The sequence below is a fragment of the Elaeis guineensis genome, chromosome 12, assembly GCF_000442705.2.
Source record: "Elaeis guineensis isolate ETL-2024a chromosome 12, EG11, whole genome shotgun sequence".
NCBI lineage: Eukaryota > Viridiplantae > Streptophyta > Magnoliopsida > Arecales > Arecaceae > Elaeis > Elaeis guineensis.
This window is the reverse complement of record NC_026004.2, coordinates 74,452,005-74,475,457: the sequence shown is the minus strand read 5'-3', so window position 1 is coordinate 74,475,457 and position 23,453 is coordinate 74,452,005. Positions and strand designations below refer to the sequence as shown.

The window sequence follows — 23,453 nt, the reverse complement described above, 5'->3', positions numbered from 1 at the left end:
GCTATTGCCTATTGATTAATTTGACCCACGATCCGATCCATCCCCAATCTAGATCTGTATTTCATGAATTAAGATCAAAGATTATATATGGACCCGACTTGATCCGAGTATCCCATTAAGCCAAAAAGTTTTATCATGAATGCGATCTGATCCAATTTGCCCTTCTGTTGGACTGGATCTGAATCTCATATTAAAATCCAATTAAAAAATTAAACCAAATCGAATCGAAATCACTCATGATCCAATCCGATCAGACTCATTTGCACCCCTACCTGCGTATCACATAAAACTTCGCATCAACAAATGTAACATGCACAGTAGCAATCTTTTAGACTAAGCAAAAAGTAATAAACATAGACATAGCTTACCAAACATGAAGACAAACCCATGAGAAATCGAACACTAAACATTAATATTTAACACTTTTGACGATCCAAAAACACAGCCGGGAAAATGCCAACTGCCAGCTGCCGTCCTCCATATTTCCTAACTACTTAAAGCTTGTCAAACAAAATTGTAGGCGTGACCGATCAGTTTACTTCGTTAGCAATTAGCTGGAAAGTTGAAGTGGCATTACACTAATCCAGGAAACAAGCAGATACATAATTATGAACAAATTATATTGCAAATGCGGCTGCATCCATTATACAACAATGTGAGGGCCTTTCATCTCTAACAAGTAATTGAAAATAAGCCCATTGAAGTCATCATCTTTGGATGCCATTGATAATTAATAAAACAACACATGCACCAAAATGATTTGCAAAACTGAGAACCCCTGATTTAATATCCACCACCACTGCAAATTCCCGGTTGGATGGAAGTAGCCCATCACATCTCTGGCCAAGATCTTTGCCCCAGGAAGAGAACATTCTGCATTTTGAGTTCAAAAAACCATATTCCATCTGACTTTAAAATGGGCACTTGGACACAAGTATCTGGTCTTCCGAGCACATGATGCATCATGCCTCAACTGCAGTGACCACTTCCTCATCAGTCGTGTCAGATGTTACAATCTCTTCTGTCGGATCTCCATCTGGAACTTGACTTTCTGGTTCCTGTTTCTTTTCTGTCCCGTGCAATATTTTCTCTTTGAGCTTCATCATCAGCTCTTCTCGGGCACCTTCATTCTCTACAAAATAGCGTTTAATGGCATCTTTTCCACGGAAGCTATGGCCATTCAAACTGTAGAAAGCACCTCCTCCTTTCGTAATGAACTTGTGTTTGCAGCCTAATTCTATTACCTCTGAGTCACGGCTTATCCCCTTTCCAAATTCAAGCTCAAACTGGACAGTCTTGAATGGTGGGGCATGTTTGTTCTTCACAATCTTCACCAGAACTTGGCTTCCTACAGTCTGCCAAAAGACCAATTCATGTCATAACTGTCACAGCAGCAACAAGCAAATTTAGTTAAATTTAGGCAACATTTGTAATACATCATACCAAAAAGAAGCATTTTGAGGACCAAACTATAAAACCAATATGTGGTGATATTCAGAGCATTTTATGGTAAAGAAAGTTTCACATAAGGCAGCATAAATAAAGACTTCAAAATCAAACTTGTTATGTCTCATTAAAGTAAGAGATTGCATGGTACAGTATGTCTTCATGTGTACCAGAGACGCTATCATGAATGCATAAATAGGACTACTTTTGTTAATAGAGGAAATAAAAAATGTTTTGCATTTCCACATTAATCTAAACGCTCAAATGTCTAATTAAATTTTTTTCCATAAATTAGCCAATAAATCCAAGCCAACTGGACGTCTGTTGCCACCACTTGCACTGGGGCAAGGTACCAAGCTGGACTTAGAAACGTGGTGATCACACTATTGTATCGAGCACTCATTTTTGTGTCTAATTTGAAGACAAAGTCCTCTCCTAGATTCACCAATTGAAATCCATATGTAGTTGGGTTTACGCACAAAGCCCTGTGTTCCAAGTTGTCGTCTCACAATAAAATCAATTACACAGCACAACAGATAGACCAACTAATACCTCTTTTATCATATTAATAATAGCAATAACAATTGATAAAGTCATCATTTACCTCTTCACCCTTCTTAACCAAGCCAATTCTTTTAATATTCAAGCGGACTGATGCATAAAACTTCAAGGCATTGCCTCCAGACGTAACTTCAGTTGGTCCCCCAAATCCTCCAAATGTGCTCAGCTTTGATCGCACCTACACATACAAGAATACTCAGCCTTCTAAATGGAAGAAATCTTGAATGCAGTTTAGAATACAAAATCCAAATGAAACCAATGCCAAATGTCAAGAATGTGCCATAGGTGGGCAAATGTGTTAACAATAACTCAATAAAAATGCTGAGGGTGGAAGAAATCCTGGATGCAGTTTAAAATAACAAATCCAAATGCAACCAATGCCACGTGCCATTAGCTGGTGAATGTGTAATAGTAACTCTCTAAAAATGTTGAAGGAAATGTTTGTTTTCTTGTTATAAGTTAAGATCTATCCTCACTTTGCAACAGCTTTCCACTGCTTCAATTCCATTATCATTTATTTGAAGCAAAATGAGCGTCCTATTTAAGTGTTAAAGTGGGGAGATCCAAAGCTTATTCTCATCGTAACTTATTTGCAATTGACAAGGTCAGTTGTAGCTTGAATCGAGATCTACCACAATATGCAATGGCTGAGAAATATTATGAACAGATCTTCAAGAAACCATAAATCATAGTAATTAACAGAAATGACATGGAATCGCATGGCAGCATGGCGACAATTAACTGTAAAAGGGCAACATATAATGCTAAATAGTCTAATTTCTTGACTGCAGCAATGTCATCATTATTGAATCAGTAAACAATTGAAACCATTGCCTGCATGCCTAATGCTTCTGAAATGGTTACAGCCAGCCACCTTCAGTAGAAAAAGAACAGATTTTGAGTAAAGGGAGTGGCATCACATATCCACTAACAAAAGACCAGTAATGAAAGGCTAACAATGTTTAAGATAAAGCAACTTATGAAGGCTGGAAAGTAACAAAGAGTAGACACCTCATGACCTTAAAGGATTAACCTCATAGAAAACTGAAACTGGACAGCTGGATGGAAATCAAGGTATTCAAGGTGATGAGGAACATGAAGGTTATAAAAGTAAGATTACAAGACTCTCGCAAGGCATCGTCAAGATAATTTGCTTAAACAAAGAGAAGGGGCAACCACTCTATAAGACCTAGATTAAGACTGCAAAAACATAAGACTAGCAATATAGGCAGAAAATATCATTAGCATTTGTTCCATTTAAGGATTCAAATCTCGAGATTGGCAGTATATCGATCACCAGGAAGAACATTTGAACATGGTGGCAGAACACCTCAGTACAGATTACCAAAAAATAAGAAAGCAAAGAAAAGAACTGTACCGAGTGGTAAGGGATCAGTACAGACTCACTACGCCTTTATATGGCGCGATACAGGCCTGGGTCACTACAATTGAGACAATGGGTCCCCTTTACCAGTCCCTGAAAAGTGCAGTCCCAGCACAGGCAATTTTTGAATCCTTGGTTTCATCCTAAAGCAACAACTGCAACACATGCTGAAAAACTTAAGCCAACGCCAAAAGATTTTATATATGCATGAAGTTGTTTCAGATTTAGACATTTTTATGAAGATTGATTTTGTAAGTGCCAAAACAACATTCACCTGTCACAAAAACAATTGAAAAATAAGGCTTAGCAGCCTGAGTACTAGTAATAGGATTGGTGGCCACATCGGGGAAATGCATAACTTTTGGCAGGCTAACCATGTTCTACAAGGTTGTTTGTGAGGGTTGTATGTTATTTTTAGCATAACCATTTCAATAATATAAGACACAAGTTTAATGAAAAGATCCTGTGAAATGCAAATACATAACAGTAACACCACTCCAAACTAAATCAGATAAAGTTTTGCAGTTTGTTCACATCTACACGGCCCTTTAACAATCTCATAAAAGATATAGAGAAGCAAGTTGAATTGTTGATAATCACCTGATTAATAAAGATCAATATAGTCTGTGACAGAGAGAGAGAATGGCTCAACTTGCGAAGAGCTTGACTCATAAGCCTTGCTTGAAGAGCCATATGGGCATCTCCCATCTCACCATCAAGTTCACTTTTCGGTACAAGGGCAGCTACCTGCATACACAAGAAATTTTTGATGAATATAAAAATTGTCCAAATATGCAAAATCACATCAAAAAACTGATAATCACATCCACCAAACTGTTTCATTATCTATACCATTTACATGTACGAATGAGCAATCAGATCAATACATAGATGTGATGCAGTAACTGGATGGAGATACTCAATAAATCCTGTCAAGACTTGAAAATCAACATGCCCTTTTAACTTAAATGATTCATTTATACACTGTCAAATTACCATAATGTTCAGTATATCATTTGCTTTGTATCTGATACTGTATCACATATCATCCACAAAGTTCTAAAAATTGTTGGCATGTGGCACCTTAATGCATGATACATTGTTGCCCAACAATGCCAAAGCTACCTGACAAGAAAATAATACTATACTATATTACAGAAAAAGTTGAAATCAGGGAACAAATGCACCACTAGTACAAGTTAGATTAAATCACCGGGAGAGCAAATGATTCCTCTTACCATTATTTAGACAGCCACACAATCCCAGAAACAGCAATTTTACTTTGAAGTTCACAAACTATTGTTACAAATTCAGCAAATGTATAGTTTGAATTGCATTTTTCAAGTGGTTCCACCAATGAAGCCAGGTGCCAAACTCGTAAGGCTCATAACCAGCCAAAAAGTTTCACAATGTACATCGTACAATATCCCTAAATCATGATACTGTAGTTTCAAATGCAATAAGTGTTTCAAATAAACACCTCTCCTTCAGATGTCACCTGATATTAAAGTGGCTTTTTATCCCCAGGAATAAATAAACTTCAATATTATCATTCGATCGAGAAGGCTAATAATCCCTTGACATGGCATTCTAATAATGCATATCATGAGAAACCAAATAGTCAATCACTATGGCCAATATTAAAGTAAATTATTACTGCTGCTTTCTTAGCTTTAAAACAAATTGAAATAGTTCAGGCAAATCCTCCAGGCTACACGTGAATGAACTAAAAGCTAACCCCACTTGGAACTGCCAGTATTAAGCCTTTCAAGCAAGCAGGAATCAGCCAAATGAAGAGGTGCATATAAGATTCATGCCTACTTATGAGGCCTAATAGGTGTTCGAGCTCATTTAGACCTTATTTGCCTAGTCCAAATTCAATCAAGTTGATGCTATATGCACCATTGCAAGATAATTTGGATTATTTTCTGAAGGCAAAGGTCTCAACTTCGAGGATTTCATATAGTAAGAAAACTTTCCAGCCAAATATTATAGAATTATACATACCAGTTCAGGGCCCTTACAACATGTCCTGGATATTTTTTTGTTATTATTACATCATGAATGTTGATGAACTACGATGCATTTCCAGTTCTCTCCTTTTACCAGATAAAGAATTTAGTCAGGTCAAGTTGTTCCTCAGGTTCCAGAATCTCAATTATGTGCAGGTCACAACTTATCCAGTTAGAATCCTAGACATCTTCAGCATACCAACACAGAGCAGCAGAAAGGGATATAAGATAAACATTAGTTAGTTCATAATGTGTGTTATCCAAGAAAGATGTCACTTCATGCTCAAACTAGAAATAAAGAAGCAGCAAGTTATCTGGGAGTTAATCAGAAAAGCAAGTAAATTCTTTGGGTTATAACTTGTTTCTAAAATTCCATACCTAATTTATTAATAATTTGCAAGATTGTACACCCAGTGAATGCATATTATAAAAAGCAGGACGTAAAGCAAATTACACTTTGAAAACAAATTTAACTGATACAACAAAACAAGAAGCCATATAACTTTAAATTTAGCAGAAAAAGGGCGGCCCAGTGCACATGGCCCCTGCCACTACAGGTCTGGGGAGCATTAGCTGTATGCAGCCATACCCCACATGTGGAAAGGCTGTTTCGATGTTTCGAACTTGTGACCTCCAAGTCACAATGAAACATCCTTACCATTGCATGAAGCTGGTTTCGATGTTTCGAACTTGTGACCTCCAAGTCACAATGGAACATCCTTACCGTTGCATGAAGGCTTACCCCCTATATCCTGTGAATTTAGTTTAAGAAAAACAAACAAACAAACAAACAAATTGAACATGGAGGCAAAACTGGATCATGAAGACTTTAAGTAAATAACCAGAAACATCTCAACTTACACTATCTACAACCACAACATCAACAGAACCACTCCGAATTAGGGTGTCTACGAGACTAAGTGCCTGTTCACCACAATCTGGCTGTGAAAGAAGCAAATTATCAGTTTTTACACCAATAGTCTCCGCCAATGATGGATCTAGAGCATGCTCCGCATCTACAAAAGCACAATAACCTAGAAAAAGAAGATGAAAAGCATGAACAAAGTTAATACATGCAGAAAGTACATATAGTTAAATCTTTTTAAATATGAAATATCTAAAAAGCCAAGAACATCTTGTTAAAACGCTTTAGTTGGTTTTCATACATCAAAACAATTAGAGTATCCAAAAAGAGAAATATTCATACCTATATGGTTATTTTGCATACACTTTATATAAATGTACTGAGACATGTCTTGTGCATCTACAGGTCTATTAAACTGTTTCGAGGAAGAAATCTACTACAATGAAAGTTATCCATTACAGTAAGTGAGACTATTGTCAACAAACTCTAAATATACAAATCAATGCCCTTCATCACAACTAATATTTTTCTTACAGAATGGAGAGATTACCATTCATACTCACAATATGCAACGTTCTCCTTCAGTTAGAACCTTTCTCCATTTTCGTTCCTTATATGGAGGTTCATTTTCATCATAAATCTACTTGGCAATTAAGGTCTTAGACCCTGCCAGGTTATCTTCCAGAAACCAATATTCAACTGTCTAACTTAGCCTATCTGCGAAAATTACTTCAGAAGATGGGAAGAATCGCAGCAAATTTGATAAAGGAGTCAAATCCTCAACATTACCTCCAGCCTTTTGTGCTTCGGCAATGACATGAAGTGCAAGAGTAGTTTTCCCAGAAGCCTCTGGCCCATATATCTCAACAACACGTCCCTGCAAAAGGCCATATAAGATAAGAAAATTAAACTACGCAGAAATAAAAATAGTATTACAAAGACAAATAACAGATTTTTTCGTTGTGCATATGTTTTGAGAGAGTGGGAGGGAAGACCCAAATGGTATAAATTACACACATTCAAACACTTGGGAATGCACAACCCAGGTTTTGGACATGGGACCTCCTCCAATTGGAGGGGTATGAAAACTGGAGCATTTCCAAGATCACAAAAAGAGAGAGAGAAAGAGAGCAAATAACTACAGGAGATAGCAGAAAGAGCATTTCTATTGCCAGATTAGCCAGTATATATTCAATTATAAATGAATAATTAACATGACACAAAACAGAAGAAGGTAGACCAGAAGGAAGAAATCGCAACAAGATACCAAAATGAAATGACACCATAAAAAAATGACCAGCAAGCCTTTTGGTCAGTTTGTGGAAAAAAAGAAATTAAAGAAGAGAAAGACAAGGAAGATTAAGAATAAATTGAGATGCTGCAAAAGAAACTCAACCAGGTCCTCACTTTGACTTTAGGACAGACTGTACAGACCTTATGCACAATCATTACAAATCAGAACAGAGTGCAAATATTTAGAGTTATTATCTATTGCTTTTAGAAGTTTGGTTTGTACTGTGTATATGCTTACTCTAGTATGGCTTTTGTAACACTGGATTTGTCAAGTGTTTCTAAACAGTTGGGTAAAGTCTAAAATATGCTTTATGGAATTTAACAAAAGAAGCACTTCCATTAGGATTATTCAACAAAAATTTTGCAGACAAACAGGCATAGAATTAGCAGCAAGATTGACTTATTTGAAGGTCAAAGAATTGAGCTGGGCCCAGAGCCAAGAGGGTGAATTATTTTCTTATGGTAGAATATCCATGTTCTTTCACCTGCTACTTGTGCTCAGTGTTTCCTAATTTCTACGCAATCAATGATGACTTGTTATAGAATTAGCATGACATAGTATTAAAATGACTGTCCCTTTTCTTCCTCTAACAACCAGAATCATTTACAAAAACTTCACAAAGCTTATAAAGATTATAACAGAATATGATACCAGATAAATGGCAAATGATGGCAGCATTGTGACAGCATGGTCCAGGTAAATGGCAGCTTCAAGAAACAACGAGACATATTATAAATAATCTAAATGTTTTGTTCCCTCAAAACTTCTAAAGCCTTATTGGATCATTTGACAATTCTTGCAATGCCTTGCATCATTTAAAGTTCTGCACATTCTTCATTTTCATGTAGAGCTTTTCTTTTGGTGAATCAAGTGTTTTAACACATCCGCATTCTTTTGTAGGAAATCAACGAGCTGCGTCTGCACCTCTTTCCCCATGTTGGAGCCGATCTTCACCACGTGCTCTTTATTCCCATCATTCAAAGGAATCGAAACAAGATCTTCAATTGGCCCGCCCCTTTCCTTAGCGAGGTCATCGCGGGCGTCCAATCCATCGACCGGACAGAGGTCAGATCGGTTGCCTCTTTGCAAGGCTATGCTATAGCAGTGTCTCGCCAATGCTTGATCCCCTTTGACCTCTCCGACCCCCTGGCCCGTAGGAACCTTCAACTTTAAATGGTAGGTCGACACCACAGCTCGGAGGGCGTTAAGGCTGGGCTGGCCGAGTATCGCATTATAGGCGGACGGCACCTTTACCACCAGGAAGTCCACTCGCGCCCTGGACTGTTTCGGAAATTGACCTGCAACCACAGTCAGGGTTATCATTCCTTCCACGGGCATGGTATCACCTGGGAACCCTACCAATGGGGAGTTCACTGGTCCCAAATGATCATCCGGAATGGACATTTTCGAGAATGCATCGTAGAACAAAATATCGGCCGAACTTCCATTGTCGATAAGAATGCGGCGCACATCGTAATTAGCTATTTTTAAAGAAACTACAACCGCATCGTTATGAGGAAATTGAACTCCCCGAGCATCCTCCTCGGTGAAGGTTATGGATTCCTCAATCCTTTGTCGCTTGGGAGGTCCGGTGAATACACCGGTTGTTCCCCGCCCGGATTCCCCTGAGATGGTGTTGGTAAGGCCGGCCGTAGGCCGATTTTCGGGCTGCTCCAGGCCGACTGCCGTCGCCGGAGGGAGAGGAGCCGGGGAATCCGGAGATGAGGTCAGGGCTTGCGGAGCTTGCTGAGATCTGACCGCGGAGGCCGTTGACCGCCTGGTAGATGCCCTTCGGGGAGGCATCAGGTGGAGATCAGGCAGACAACCGGAGGAGATGTCGGAGAAGATGATCGAAGGCGGTCCCGTTGAGCGCTCCTTTAAGAACAAGGGTACAGCGAAGACACAGAGACCTTCCTCTAGCGCCAATCCTGTTGGTGCAAAAATCCATCGGTGTCGGAGAAGCTGGAGTCGAGGGAGTCGTGGTCGCCGTCGGGACCTGCAAAGAAAGTCTAAATCAGAGTTGGGGGTGCTCCGGCAAGACCCTCCGACGCTCAAGTCAGTTCTCTGCCTCAACAAGAATGGAGTGCTCGAACGAAAATTTTTAGCAGAGTTTTGAGATAGAGATTAGAGCTTACGGAAATAATGTATCTGGGGTCCCTTTTTATAGGCGGAGGGTGTAACAGATTGACAGCGATGTCTGCAGTCGCCTGGTAGTGGGCCGTTCGGGGCCATGAGGAGTTTGTTACGGATAGTGGAGTGGAGTCGTGGCCATCACCATGGCCTGCCACGTGGAGCCTATTGTGGAGAGGGGTGATGTCCATTGTCGTGACTCACCAGAGTATGATGGAGCCGCGTGAGATCCGTTACAAGAGGTGGAGCAGAGTCGTGGCCATTACTGTGGCCTGGCAGGAAGTCCAGGCCTGTCGACCGAAGCTCGGTTGGGGTGTCTGGTGGAGAGAGGTGGTTCTCCATCTAAGAGGAGCTCGGACGTTGCTGGCGAGCCTTCTATCGTTGGGTGCCTTGGGCGCTGGTGTTGCAGGTGAAGGTCATCTGCTGTAGAAGCTCGGTCAGGGGCTTTCTGTGGACGAAGTTCGGTTTCATGCAGAATCCGATGGAAAGTCGACCGGCAGGGGATGTCGGATGGCGCTGGAGAGGTTCGCCCGCTGGAGGGATCCGACTGCTGGAGTCCGTGTGTCATAAGGGTTCCTCCTGAATCTGTCTGCTACAGAAGCTCGGTCGGAGTCCGGTTCCCGTAGAAGTCCGGATGGGGCTCATTTGTAGAGGAAGCTCGGCCGAAGCCTGCCTGCAATAGAAGTTCGGAGGGAATTCGTTCACAATAGAAGCTCGGGTGGAGGCTTACAGTAGAAATCTGTCGTGGACCGTCTGTAGTAGAAATCCGAAGTAGACCGCTTGTTGTGGTAGCTCGGAGTAGACCGCTTGTCAGAATTCGGATGAGACCTACCTGCAATAGGAGCTCGGGGCTGAAGTCCGACTCCCGTAGGAGCCCGGACGAAGACTACCTGCAGTAGGAGTTCGGAGGAGTCCGGCTCCCGTGGGAGCCCGGACGAAGTCCGGAAGGCGGTCGACCGCCGTAGAAACTTGGATGGAGTCCATCCGTCGTGGAGATCTACTGTTGGGAAAGCTCGGCCATCGACGAACTGACGAAGTTTTGGAAGAAATAAGATTGGAGTTGATCGAACCCTGTTGGGGAAAAAAATCTGGAAGAGGTCCGGAGAACGGTTGACCCTTGTAGGAGATCGGTCGACAGTAGAATCCCGAGAGCATTTGGAGCAGCCTGATAGACGACTGAAGAAACTCATCGTTGGAGAAGTCCGAGAGATGCGGCAGGGGTTCGTCCGTCGGGGGAACCTGGTCGACTCTTGCGGAAGAAGCTGTGGGAGTTTATCCGTCAGTAGAACTTGGGAATGTTGCGGAAGCTCAACCGCCGGAGAGGTTCGGAAATATGTCGCTCAAGGTCGGACGCCAGCAGAGTCCCGGGAGGGTCACTCTCGACCCGAACTTCGGCTGGGGGGGGGGGGTATTTTATACCCAACAACCTTCATTAGGTAGCTCTAGCTTGCTCTATGGAGTTTATGTTTTGTTGAACTAGTTAACTACTGTCCCACATGACCATCTGAACTGTTTCAAGTTCTGTGTAAGGTAGTTAATCAGAACTCAATATAGGTTTTTAAATGAATCTTTCACCCTTTTTGCAATATCTTTTTTTTTCTGTTTGCATCACCATCAGCTTGGCCATATTAAATTCTAAATTGGTAAACTACTACATTCTACCATTTTCACCCTTTCTTATGATATATTATGGGTACTTTAAGTTGAATTGTTCTAGCAACTTGGGTTGCAATGTATTGACTTGTCCAACCCCTCCAAAGGGGAGGTACGCATAATTGTGGTTTAATCACCTGACAATTTCCACATTTTAAATGGCTTTGTATTTCACACTGTCAATTCCAAATTTGTCAAATTTGACACTATGGTCCATATATAGCTTGACGCTGTTTTTGATGTATTTCATTCAAATTTGGTGATAATGCCACTCCTTTTTATTTAACTTTCTTCCAACATGTTTCAATTATCGTTGCCCATGACCCATTCATAAAATGGAATAAAAGCACAAACAGACAATAAAATCCATTTAGGTATCCACTTGCTATGGCTCCCTCATGCCTTCCTTCCCCTAAGGTTACTCTCACCTTGATGCTCTTACTAATCATTACCAACATCAAACTTTCAACAGTTTCTTCTATTCTAAACTTAGTCAAAATCTCCTAAAAATTCTCACATCATATTATTGATTGTGCTTGCTTTATATCCTTCATTTTGTTAAAGATATTTTACTATAATCCTTTGTTGAAACTATCAGATGTTTCCCATTTTGTCAACTTTAAGCAAATACCACCTAATGCCCTTCTCTCCCTCTGCATCCTTTTCATTCCCCATTTTACGACTCATGTCTTTGTTAGAACCTATAAATAGTAATCTGAAATTGATGGATGTGCTTAAGGATATGCTTTCTATTATCCCAAATTCCACAGTTGAATCTAGTTTAAAGACCCAACCTCCTCAGCCCATCTGCCATCCCACAAACCCAAACAACACTGCTCCTTTCCATGTTGTCATTCTTCAAGCGTTTGATGGGTCCTTGTTTACTACAACTTAAATCTGTGGTGCTTCCCTTTAGCCATTTCATTTCCATCAAATGTAACAACCAAGAAAAGGTTATCAACATTCAATGGCAGTATAAGGCTGTTCTATGTTTCCTAGACCCTTCAACTTAGCAAGAACCTAAACCAGATACTTAAACAAAAGAACCCCTCTCCTAGATGTGCAGACGCACTGGAAACACAAGTCCAAATCCATGTGATGTAGATGCTATTATTCCTTCAAAGAATCCATAACATTTCCTCCTTACTAGCTAAAAGAAACAAAATTAGCTCCTAATTTATATGTGCAAGCATTCACTGTCTAGTTACCATTAACATACCATTCCTGTATGGCATAAGTGCATCAAGCTACCAATACGGTAGACACCATATTGGCTGTGGACTTTGGAGAAGCAACTGCATCTTCTAATTACTAGACAAATATACAAACTTTAAATTCACTGGCAAATTGAACCACATCTACGAACACAACTCCCAACTTTCAACAAGAAAATCCAATAAATTTATGCTAGCTGACCTCATATTGTATGAAAAGTTAGAATTATACTTAGAATGACATTAAGTTAAATTGCTTAAATGCATGCATGCATGAAATCATGCATACATACATACACAGATAAATGCACACATACATTCATACATCCACACACATATACTACATCAATATTTGTGCTTGTATCCATGCATTTATTCATGCGTGCATGTATGTAACTTAGAACTTCCACCTCCATTATCATATTGTTTTACATGTGCTAAATAGAAATTTTCATTTTACTAGAAAATTGTGCCACAAAAAAATATAATTGACACGCCTCAATGTCCTAGAAAGACAAATACAACATTCAGTTAACTAAAATCACCTTAGGAAGTCCACCAATTCCTAATGCCAAATCCAAAGAGAAGGATCCTGTAGAAACCACAGGAACTTCCCTACGAGAGTGAGAGCGACCAAGCCACATTATTGCACCCTTTCCAAATGAAGCTGTAATCTGATCCAAGGCTTGCTGCAAGGCTACATCTTTCTTAGAGAGACTTTCCTCACTAGACTCACTTCCATCTGACTTTGATTTCCTTCTCCCTAGCATTAGCAAGAATAAAAATTTAGGATCATCTCAACAAAATGATGCATGCCAGTAGTCTAGCTTCAAAGTGGCGGGGGAAGAATAATCACAGGATTTGCTGTCAATTTCAAGCATAAATGCTTAAAGATACCACATGATCACTATTCTGGTAAGACGTACAAGATATTACAAGCAACAACGTGAAGAGGGTTCATCCAATATTAACACAGAGGTGACTTTGTATGTTAATCAACAGTACATAACCTTTTCACTAACATCCCTTTAGCCAACTCAAGCATACAGTTTGATGGTATGCCAGTAAGATACTCAAGAGCTAGAAAGAAAATGAGGTTTCAAAAAGGGAAAAAGAATGAGCAAATAAAACAGTGTGTCAGAAACTTATCTTGACATCAGAAGTATTGAGAAATGGATTGGTGCATCTTAAACAAAACAGTATAAAATAAGAATCAGCTCAAACAGAACAAATCATTGATAATTTTTCCCATACAATCTTACATCAAGAGTGTCATCTACATTTTTGTATATCTAAAGTCTTTTTTATTTGGTCCTGAAAAAATTGCAAATCAATAGTTTACATAGATACTTATGAGGTGCTTATAAAATTTCATATACATCATTATGTAAATTTAATGTTCACAATCTACATTTTGTTTTTATTGTAAAGATAATCTATTAAATTTAGATGAAAACATAAATTTAAGATAAAAGTTTGCACAAGAAAACCATAGTTATCAATATCTGTTAGCTGCGAACTAGTTTAAGTCATAAGAAAGCAAATTTTATTACATATACAAATATTCAAAGCACTAAATCACTCCATTCAATTTGTTTTATGATGTAAAAAAAAGGAATGGAGAATAATATCAAGTAAAAAAAAAATTCTTCAATATATTTTTGAGTAGTTGAATAAACTAATTACAAAATAATCAAAAATGGATTCAACAAATAAAAACTCAAACCCATAAGGCCAACAAAAACTGATTAACTTATAGGTTTTCTATATAGATATAGCTGCATACTACAAACTTGTTTGCAACCATAATTATAGATAAGGTGAATATCAAAATGGAACAACATGAGTCACTTTGTCAGGCAATGCTTGGTAAATTACTTGAATCAAAACAAAATGAAAGAAAGCAGCAATAGTTTCCCTAGCCAGATTGCTTTCAATACCTTTGCTCTATCACATTATAGGGCCCTCCTAGGAGTAACAGGGTGCTAGGAGTGGCATCTGCAGCAGCAGCACCAAGAAGAAAACGAAGAAGAAGAAGAAGAAGAAGAAGAAGAAAAAAAAGAAGAGAAGAAGAAGAAGAAGAAGAAGCTGGATCTGACAAACTTGTTTACAACCATAATTAAAGATAAGATCTTTTTTTTTTTAATGTGAACAATTAAAGATAAGGTCAATGTCAAAATGGAACTACATTAGTTGTGGAAGGCAATGCTTAGTAAGTTAATTGAATCAAAACAAAATGAATGGAAGGAACAAACGTTTCCCTATCCAGATTGTTTTCACTACCTTGGTTCTGTCAAAATATATGGCCCTCATAGGTGTAACAGGGTGCTAGGAGAGGCAGAGATGAAGAAGAACTGCTCACTGCTGCTGGTAGCATCATAGGTAGCTGGAAGAGGAAACAAAGAGGCAGACAAGAAAGACATGTGAATATAGGAATATGGGGAAGGTGGGGGGGTCTAAGCAGCCCAGGGCTAGGTGCCCTAGCCAGGCACCTGCCTAGGCAACTAGGTGGACACCTTTAACAACACTTGTGCTATCTCTAGCTATAAACTGAACTCACCTATGATGCAGACCGCTTTAACAGTAATGAAATAATTCAGAAAAATAAATTCTACACCAAAGTATATATTATGATCTACCCTTGCATCAAATCTTGTCATGAAGAATCCTTAAAAAGCAGATGCGACCATCGCAGCTGTGGTTTTGGGAACACATGCATATTGTATAAGTAGAAACAGCACTGGCTAAAGGACATAGTTTATTCTTTAAAACGAAGTATTTGTTTGAAATTTTGGTGTACTTTCACATCTCCATATTTAGCTAAAACGGCATAAATTATAAAGAAAATTCTTAATGCATTCATACACAATAAATCACATAATGTCACTATTCGCTTTTCCTTTCCTATATTGGACAAGGTTGTCAATTTATCACCCATTATATACTCGGTTTTTTTGGGTGCTTCTTTTGTTCACTTGTTATAGGTGCATTAAGAGATATTCTTGGAGAAGTTAATTGCAGTTTTGCATGGACATGGACACAAGAATCGGTGTCATACATGTGTCCAAATGTTTGACAGTTTGACTCAAACACGGGAAAAAAAGATCCGAGGAACACAAAAATAATTTTGAGTAAAATACATTGTTTGGTCAAGGTTCTCTGTGCTGGTACAGAGGCCCATATCGATTACCAACTTCATTGTGAATCCACAAAAAAATAAAAATAAAAATCGCGATCAAAATAGAGATTTCACCCTTGTCTCGATTAAGCAAAGGCCAAGGAGGTAAATCCAGCCATCTAGGGGCCTCTGTAGCCACCGTCGGCCACCTCGCCCTCCCCATCTCCCTCCCCCCTCTCTCTATTTCTCTCTCTCTAATTTTCTCTATTTGGAGAAGGGCAGAGCTTCAGAGGCCTCACCAGCCCTCTGGTATCCTTAGCAGGCCTCCAATGGCCTCCACGGCCTTTTCTTCTTCTTCCCCCCCCCCTCTCTTTTCCTCTTTTTCCTTCCCCCTCCCCTTGTTCTCGTTGGTGTCTCATTTCAAATGTTGGAATTGTCCCGGACGGCTGCCGGTATGGTTCGACACATCCCAAACTGCAATTCTGGACAATTCGGCGAACCTTGATTTCGGTATTGTATAAAAGAGAACATTAAATGACTAATATCTATTAAAGTCCCCCAATATACATATTTCTCATCCAAAGTTCCCACTAAGCTTGAGGATTTTAGAAATATGATATTTCACAAAGTCATTTAGTACCTAATTCTTGACCAATCTATAAAATGAACAAAACCTCACTTTTAACATTATTATGAAACTCAAATTCATCGTTAGAATAGTTCAACTCTCATCAATTTATTAAAGCAACAGTGATAAGATAAAAAAATTGATAAGTACCCAAGTGTCTAGCGCTTATCCAACTCAAATGCATATCTGACATAGATCCCAGAAGCTGGATATGAGTGACCAAGTAATGTAGGTAAATTGCAAATGTAGTATACGAGGGTAAGAATAGAAGCAAATGAATAATATTAGGGATGATTTTTCAAGGAACATGTAAAGAATATGGTTTAAATTGATTGAACCAAAACAAAGCACTCTCAATGAAACCTCAATTGGAAACATATTTGGGTAACGGGCATTAAAAATGAGGGATAAGAACATCCCCATCTAGAATATTATGCATGGTATTGTTGTACAGTAATGAAGATAGATCTTGATGATTTTAAAAATATTATATTGGGGCTAATGAAAGTAAAAGAATAGACAATAATGTCTAAAACTAAGATCCACGATATTCTGACTTTTATCATTCGTGCATAAAAAGGGACAAATTGAAAAGTTTACATGAATACGTGACAATATGATGAGTTCTGCCAAAAAGAGGATGTTAGTGTAGATATGTGGTGAAAAACAAGAAACCACAGGAAAATAAAAAGTAATTATACAATCAAGAGATGCACAAGAGCGGTATTTTGAAATACTTTAAAGTGTTAAAGTGGAAAGGAACAGGAGAAAATGAAAAGCACTTATAAAAAAATGGTCTTGAATTACCAAATAATTGGGACAACTCTTGTTATATTTTGGACAATAATCTTCTCAACAATATATACAGTTGGACAAAACTGATTGCACTTTTGGATAGTTATGTGAAAGTCACATGCCAATAGTGCATGTGATCATCACATAATTATCCAGAAGCAAAATCATTGCTGCATAGGAACTCTGTGATATAAGCAAGGCACAAGGTTTAGCAAAAAAACAAGGATATGATTAAGGATTGGTAAAAACAAAGAATACTAGAATTATCCCCAATGGGGAATAAAGTGATGAGATATAATTGATGTGGAAAGACATAACAATATGGGGAGAGACTGAGGCAGACAAACATTGGAACAGAGTGTGTGAGAAAAGAGGTAATCCAAAAGACAAAATGCATTCAAAAGAGAACTGAATGTATCCATTGTATGGAAAACGTGGCATATACTACAGGTTAAATGCATAAAAAACTTAACACAAGTAACACCAATTGATTGGAGTAAAGCTAAGAGGATTGATACTAATAGATATCGCAGAATTATAGAATTATATGCAAGATAAGGTTTCAGATACATGTTAATATATATGCTATAATATCACTTGTAAATCATGTCACTAATAATTCTGACACTATTCTGAATGAATATATTTCAATTTTAGGCTTGTTACCAAGCACATTAGAACCCGAAGTTGTGAAAAGGAGATCATCATAACAATAATGCCCATATGCACCCATGCAGCGGAAAAGAATGAAAAATAATAGATGTCTACTTGTTGCTCCTAGCAGCACTTGTTGATGTGTAGGCACATGCAGATTAATACAATGCACGGGTTCTGTGCCGAAAGAAAAAAGATCTAGCAGTAAATGACAATAATCCAAGATCAACAAAACCATAAGATACAAATATCCAGAAGCTTTCCATGGTACAAAGTATAATTCTAGTTGATGACAAAAACTCGGTAACAAAAAAAAAATTCACATCATATTTAGATAGTATAGGAGGAGAACAAAAATGAGAAGAATTTTTCATCACCTCCAGCAGAGAAGTTGCAGAACTGAAAGGTGGACCCCACAAACCCTTGCCTATAAAACTGCCCATCAAAGCATCAGCAAGAGAAAAAGAAATGTTATAAAGCAAAGCTGTTGATAGATGAATTTTTTTCAAGACTAAGGAATGCCATTGCATTATTGAAGAAAGGTAGCCTAGTTTTCCTTAGGCCACAATGAGCCATTGCTTGATCTTCATCATTGAAAACTCTTAGTATTCGTTCCGCCATGTACAATTAGTTATGTCCACGTCACTTATCACACAAGAAAATCACCATCTACAATTGACGCTATTTGAATAAAGAAAAAGAATTTAAGCAAGTCAATTACATTACTAAAAGTCATCATGACACTCCCCAAAATAATTAGTTCCTTAGAACATTCATGTGAACAAATCTCTAAAATGGTACTATCCATGAAGCCATACAAAGGGGAAGTTCCAATAATAACTCAACTTTGGCTACCTATGGTGTAGGCATCTAAACTAGGAGCTTGTTGAGATCATAGATAAATTTAATTGAAACCTCATCATAACACCACAGAAAAAGATTGCTATGTCCAAATGCTCAAATAAACAATGCCCTAAAACAATCATACCTATGACATTACAAATCTAGATTGCTAGAAAACAACGAGAAGCCACTCATGGTGAGAAAATTCTCGCTAGAGCCCCCATCTCCCAAACTACCATCCTCACCCATTTGCCCCAACTCTTAGCACCACTTCTAATTGAAAGGAGAATGAGAAGAGGAGGCCCTCTCCTACCAAATCTAGTTATTCTCATTTACATCTTTCAATCTAGCTTCACACAGTAGATCTAGTTGCATATAGTCAACCAAAAAGAAGAAGAAAAAGAAGAACTCCATTCTTTCCTGTCTAGTCATGCTGCTGCTCAATTGCCGAAAACAAGGTTTGCCATACCATATTTGGTACGGTTCGAGGTGTATCATACCATATCGGTTCGATACTAGTATGTAGTATGGGGTGTACCAATACTCAATATGCCGAACTAGCTCTGTACCGACACAATAATAGGTTGGCACTGGTATGAGACACAATACCAAGACGGCAAACCTTGGCCAAAAACCTCATATTTCTGCCACAATCAATTCCCTCTTTCCCCACTTAAGATGGTGTTGCCTTATTGCGCTCATCTAAGCAGCCCCACTCAGCACCACAGGTTGTTGGAGCATGACAACCATCATGACCAATGATTCAATATATATCGTTTTTCCAAGGAAGGAATCTACTACTAAAGACTCCATTATTTTTATCTATTGAGTAGTTAATCAACTCGACTCGATAGTTCAATTCTAGTCATCACGTCAAACATTTTTTCAGAATTTTCAGGTTTTGGGAGGATAGCATACAAGAAGTTAGATGGGTTAAACAGATCTTAAAACACTATTCTATTAGATATTAGCAAAGCATGGATAAAAATGGATCAGATTTCATTGCTCTTTCTTTGATTAAATGCATGCCTCATTTCCCTTTCCCTCTCCCATTTCCTCACACATCCTATTAGAGCTGTCAACAGGCCGGATCTAGGCCCGAGACCAGCGGGTATTTATCCGACGGGTCCGGATCTGGTACTAGCATTGGACCTGTTTATCCGGACCCGATAATCCATAATGTAAATGGGTAGGGTCTGGATATTTAATACCCAGACCCGATAGATCCGGGACCCGATAATATAATATAATATATATATTAAAAATATTTAATATCCCATCCGAGACCCTCTCTCTGTCTCTCAGTCTCCCTCTCTCTCAATCTCTCAGTCTCCCCGAGGACCCTGACGGCGCCTCTCCCTCTCCGCCGTGAGATCCGCTCGCCGACGGTCGGACCCTAACACCAATGTCGGCCCTCGACTCCCTCCTCCAGCTCCTCGCTTCCGATCCGCCCAAACTCGCCCCTCCTCGCCGTCGACAACGAGGTCATGGCCACTGCTGACTGCAACCTCATCACCCACCTCGTCGCCGCCATGCGCTCCCTCTTCGCTGCCTTGGCCGAGGCCGATTTCTCCGAGATCCGCATCTCCACCCCCCACTCTCGACATCCTCTCCACCTCCGAGCCCCCATCCTCTGGCCGCTTTCGTGAGGGCTACGACCACGCCATCTTCGCCCCCATGCTCGATTTCCACCATGAGGCCAAGACCCCCTTCGTCGTGAACACCCACGCTCACCGACGGCCAGACCCCGAGACCAAGACTGTAGACAGAGGAGATCCGGGCCACCTCTCCTCCGCGAGATCTGCGCCCCTTCCTTTACCTCGCATCGTCTCCACCGCCGTCCGAGCCGCCTCTCCTCCTCCACTGCTGCCTTCCGTGGCTCCGCCACTCCGCGCACCCTCCCTCTACCTCGCATCATCTCCGCCGCCATCCGGACAGCCTGTGACGAGGAGTTTTAGATCCCGAAATCGGATCCAGATCCGATACTTCAAGGCCAGATCCATCGGATATTCGGATCCGAGTCCGGTACCAATAACTAAGATCGGATCCGGGTCTGGATATCCAGGTTCCAACCCGAACCCGATCCGTTGACAGATCTACATCCTATAACCCTCCTACATCAGCCTTTGGTCAGAGAGATTAGCATATCTCTCTATTTCTCTTCCTGTCTGCCATATCTCCTAGCCAACATACATCTCTTTCTTAGAAGCAATAAACATCTCAAATGTTCTAGTTACAAAGATAGCCTCTCTCTTCCATCAAAAAAAAAAAAGGTGAACTCCTCTATGTTGCATCTCCCACAAGAGTCATTTTTCCTCCTTAGTCAAGCAAGAGACTATAATATCTATATACAAATATATTTGCAGAGGCAAATGTCAAAAATCTCTGAATCCATACAAAGATATATTGTTTTCCTTCCAAAAAATGAAATTTAATAAAAAACATTATAAATAAAAGGACTTCCATGAGCATGGGATGTACCATTCATAAGGTAACCATAGAGAAAAGGGTTTGACTAGCACATGTATTTTACTAGTCTATCCAAATATGGATATAAATTTTAGCATCAAACTTGTATTTATTAAAGAAAATCAAATATATATTTGGTCATTATCTGAATAGAAGGTTCCATTTGCAACTCCATAGCTCTCATAATTCCATAGGGAAATAAGTGACAACATCAACATGCCATTAATCTCTTCATATAGTGGATTGCATACTCAACAATCAATTTTTTAATCCAAAGCATGTAACTTAGCAAAATTATTAAAATTCACTAAAAGAGTAAGGTGGTTAATCATTGAGTTATTTCTTTCCCTTTTTTTGCGCCATGATTTGTTTAGAAAAAAAAAGTAAAAGAAAATCAGAAGGCTTATTGACCTTTTTTTGAGTTAATAGCAATCCAGACATGCATGATGCATGTTTAAAAAATTAATAAAATAAAAAAATATATTGGGAGACATCAACTTGGAGGACTGAAGAGAGAATATGTTTAAAATTTAAATTAGTATAAGGGATCGTGAGAATTGGAGAAAGATTAAAAAAAGGACAAAAAAATTGATAAGAAAGAAGAGATATGCTTGGTGGATTGAAGAGAGGATACCCCTAAATTGTTTAGATCTAAAATTAGAAAGGGAATTGGTATGATCAAAGAGATGACAATCCAAGTAGTTGGCAAACAAAAAGATAAAAGAATAAACATCTTATATTTGTTACTTAATGGAAAGGCCATTGTCACCAGGAAGTTTCAGATAATCTAAGAAGCTTAAGTGCAATTTTGACAATAAATTTGATAGATGCAATCTATTGGCATATTTCTCTCTCATTTAATAGTACAGCAAAGATAACTAACAAAGTTAAACCATAACTTGCCTGTAAAGACTACTTAGCCAATTATGTCTGTATTTACACATGCAGAGTTCATATCTAAACCATATGTATATCCATGAAAAAAATATAGCTTTGAATTTTTGCATCTGACTGGTATCCATATCTAAATTTGTGTTTGTCAAAATAAAAAATGGACATGGTTATTCTGATATTTAATTCATATTGGATGTGTTTCAGCCTTATACCAAAATGGTCACTAATAAGACCGTAGGATGAGATTCAAGGACGAGAAAATGATAATATGCTGCCAGTTTTCACAATTTTAACCCAATAAAAAACTTTTTTATGCTGCTTTGTAGTGCAGCTTTAACCATCAACAAAACAAAAATTAAGAAAAACAAAATGGGAAGGAGACAATAAAACAAATTCTATGTAGTACCCAGCTGCCAAAATACTGCAACCACTGTTTAAAACCTTGAGCAGATCCCAAACGGTTAATTGACAGCTTCATGCCTTTGTAGCCGCGATTACGCAAAATACCCTTAGTTTCTTGTTAGATTATTAAAAGCAATGGTCCATGGCCCTTGAATGGAGGCATTTCTAGACACTTGAACTTTCAATCAGATGCATTTCTTCTTTTAGCCATGTTTCCTTCCCCCATTTCTTTTAGTGCATGTTCAACAAAAGCTCATTCCTTTACTTTCTTCCTTGTATCCAATTCAAACATGGGAAACTGTTTCCATAGTCTGAACTACAACGAAAGGATCCAACTCGACTTCCTCTTCGTCCTAGCACCATTAAATCGGCTCTAAGCTTACATCTTGGTTCAGGATTATTAACCAAATCCACGGAAATAAAACAAACAGCATCCAAAACAAATAAAATTTCCATTTTTCACTTGAAATCCCATCAAGAAACCGCTTAAAAGATTCCTTTTGATCGCGAATAACGCTAGCACACTGATCTAAACAAGAGTCAAGCTTAAAAATCAAAAAGGACTACCTAATCGACAGCAAGACAGCAAAAGCACTCGGAATCAAGAAAAGGGATTCAAAGAATCCAACATCCTTACAGAGCCGGGAGAGGCGAAGAAGGCTTACCGCAACGGGACGGCGAACGAGGCGAAAGAGATTCGACGCCATTGCCGGCACCTCTCACCTCGATCGCTGCGCGAAGAGAAGAGTAGAGAGACGAGATCGAAAACCCTAATGCTTCCCTCTCAATTCAAGTCGGCTTTTTTGCCGCACGTGAGCCGATATAACGGTTCATAAATAGTAGCCGATACGTTATGAATCATGTGACAGCTTGCAAGTAGTCGGATTTGACGGCACGCGGCAGGGTTAAATCCATGTCGAACTTGCGCTGAGACGAGAGAATCGGAGAAGCTGATGGGCCCAGAAACACAAAACCCCAGGGTGATTGGAAAAGTTTTATGCTTGTTACAACGTACAACTAGTCCAAATTCACGTGTTGCATGGGTTCGAATATATAAAAATAATTTTTTAAATATTATTATTTTATTTTTA

General features: G+C 39.1%; 1 protein-coding gene across 2 annotated transcripts; it reads right to left on the bottom strand.

The window, feature by feature from the left end:
• Window positions 1–599: 599 nt before the first annotated feature.
• LOC105035722 (DNA repair protein recA homolog 3, mitochondrial) lies at window positions 600–23,181 on the bottom strand. 2 transcript variants are annotated; one of them, XM_010911390.3, is made up of 8 exons: window positions 23,028–23,181; window positions 18,132–18,189; window positions 13,105–13,322; window positions 7,058–7,145; window positions 6,265–6,437; window positions 3,992–4,138; window positions 2,051–2,185; window positions 600–1,355 (listed from the first exon to the last, which is right to left on the bottom strand). In XM_010911390.3, exons 1-8 carry the CDS (start codon window positions 23,067–23,069, stop codon window positions 963–965), a joined length of 1,254 nt encoding a protein of 417 aa, XP_010909692.1. In that variant the 5' UTR covers window positions 23,070–23,181; the 3' UTR covers window positions 600–962. The 2 variants fall into 2 exon arrangements, with proteins under 2 accessions (XP_010909692.1, XP_019702974.1); XM_019847415.3 differs by lacking the exon at window positions 18,132–18,189 and having other exon boundaries at window positions 23,028–23,166.
• Between the last annotated feature and the right edge of the window lie 272 nt (window positions 23,182–23,453).

Excerpts from the sequence above, each read along its gene's own strand:
- LOC105035722 (XM_010911390.3), bottom strand. The coding sequence starts at position 23,069 with ATGGCGTCGAATCTCTTTCGCCTCGTTCGCCGTCCCGTTGCG. Across the intron at positions 13,323-18,131 it reads CTGCAACTTCTCTGCTGGAG|GGAGAAGGAAATCAAAGTCA; the intron begins GTGATGAAAAAT and ends TGCTAATGCTAG. Across the intron at positions 7,146-13,104 it reads GAATTGGTGGACTTCCTAAG|GGACGTGTTGTTGAGATATA; the intron begins GTGATTTTAGTT and ends GGCCTTTTGCAG.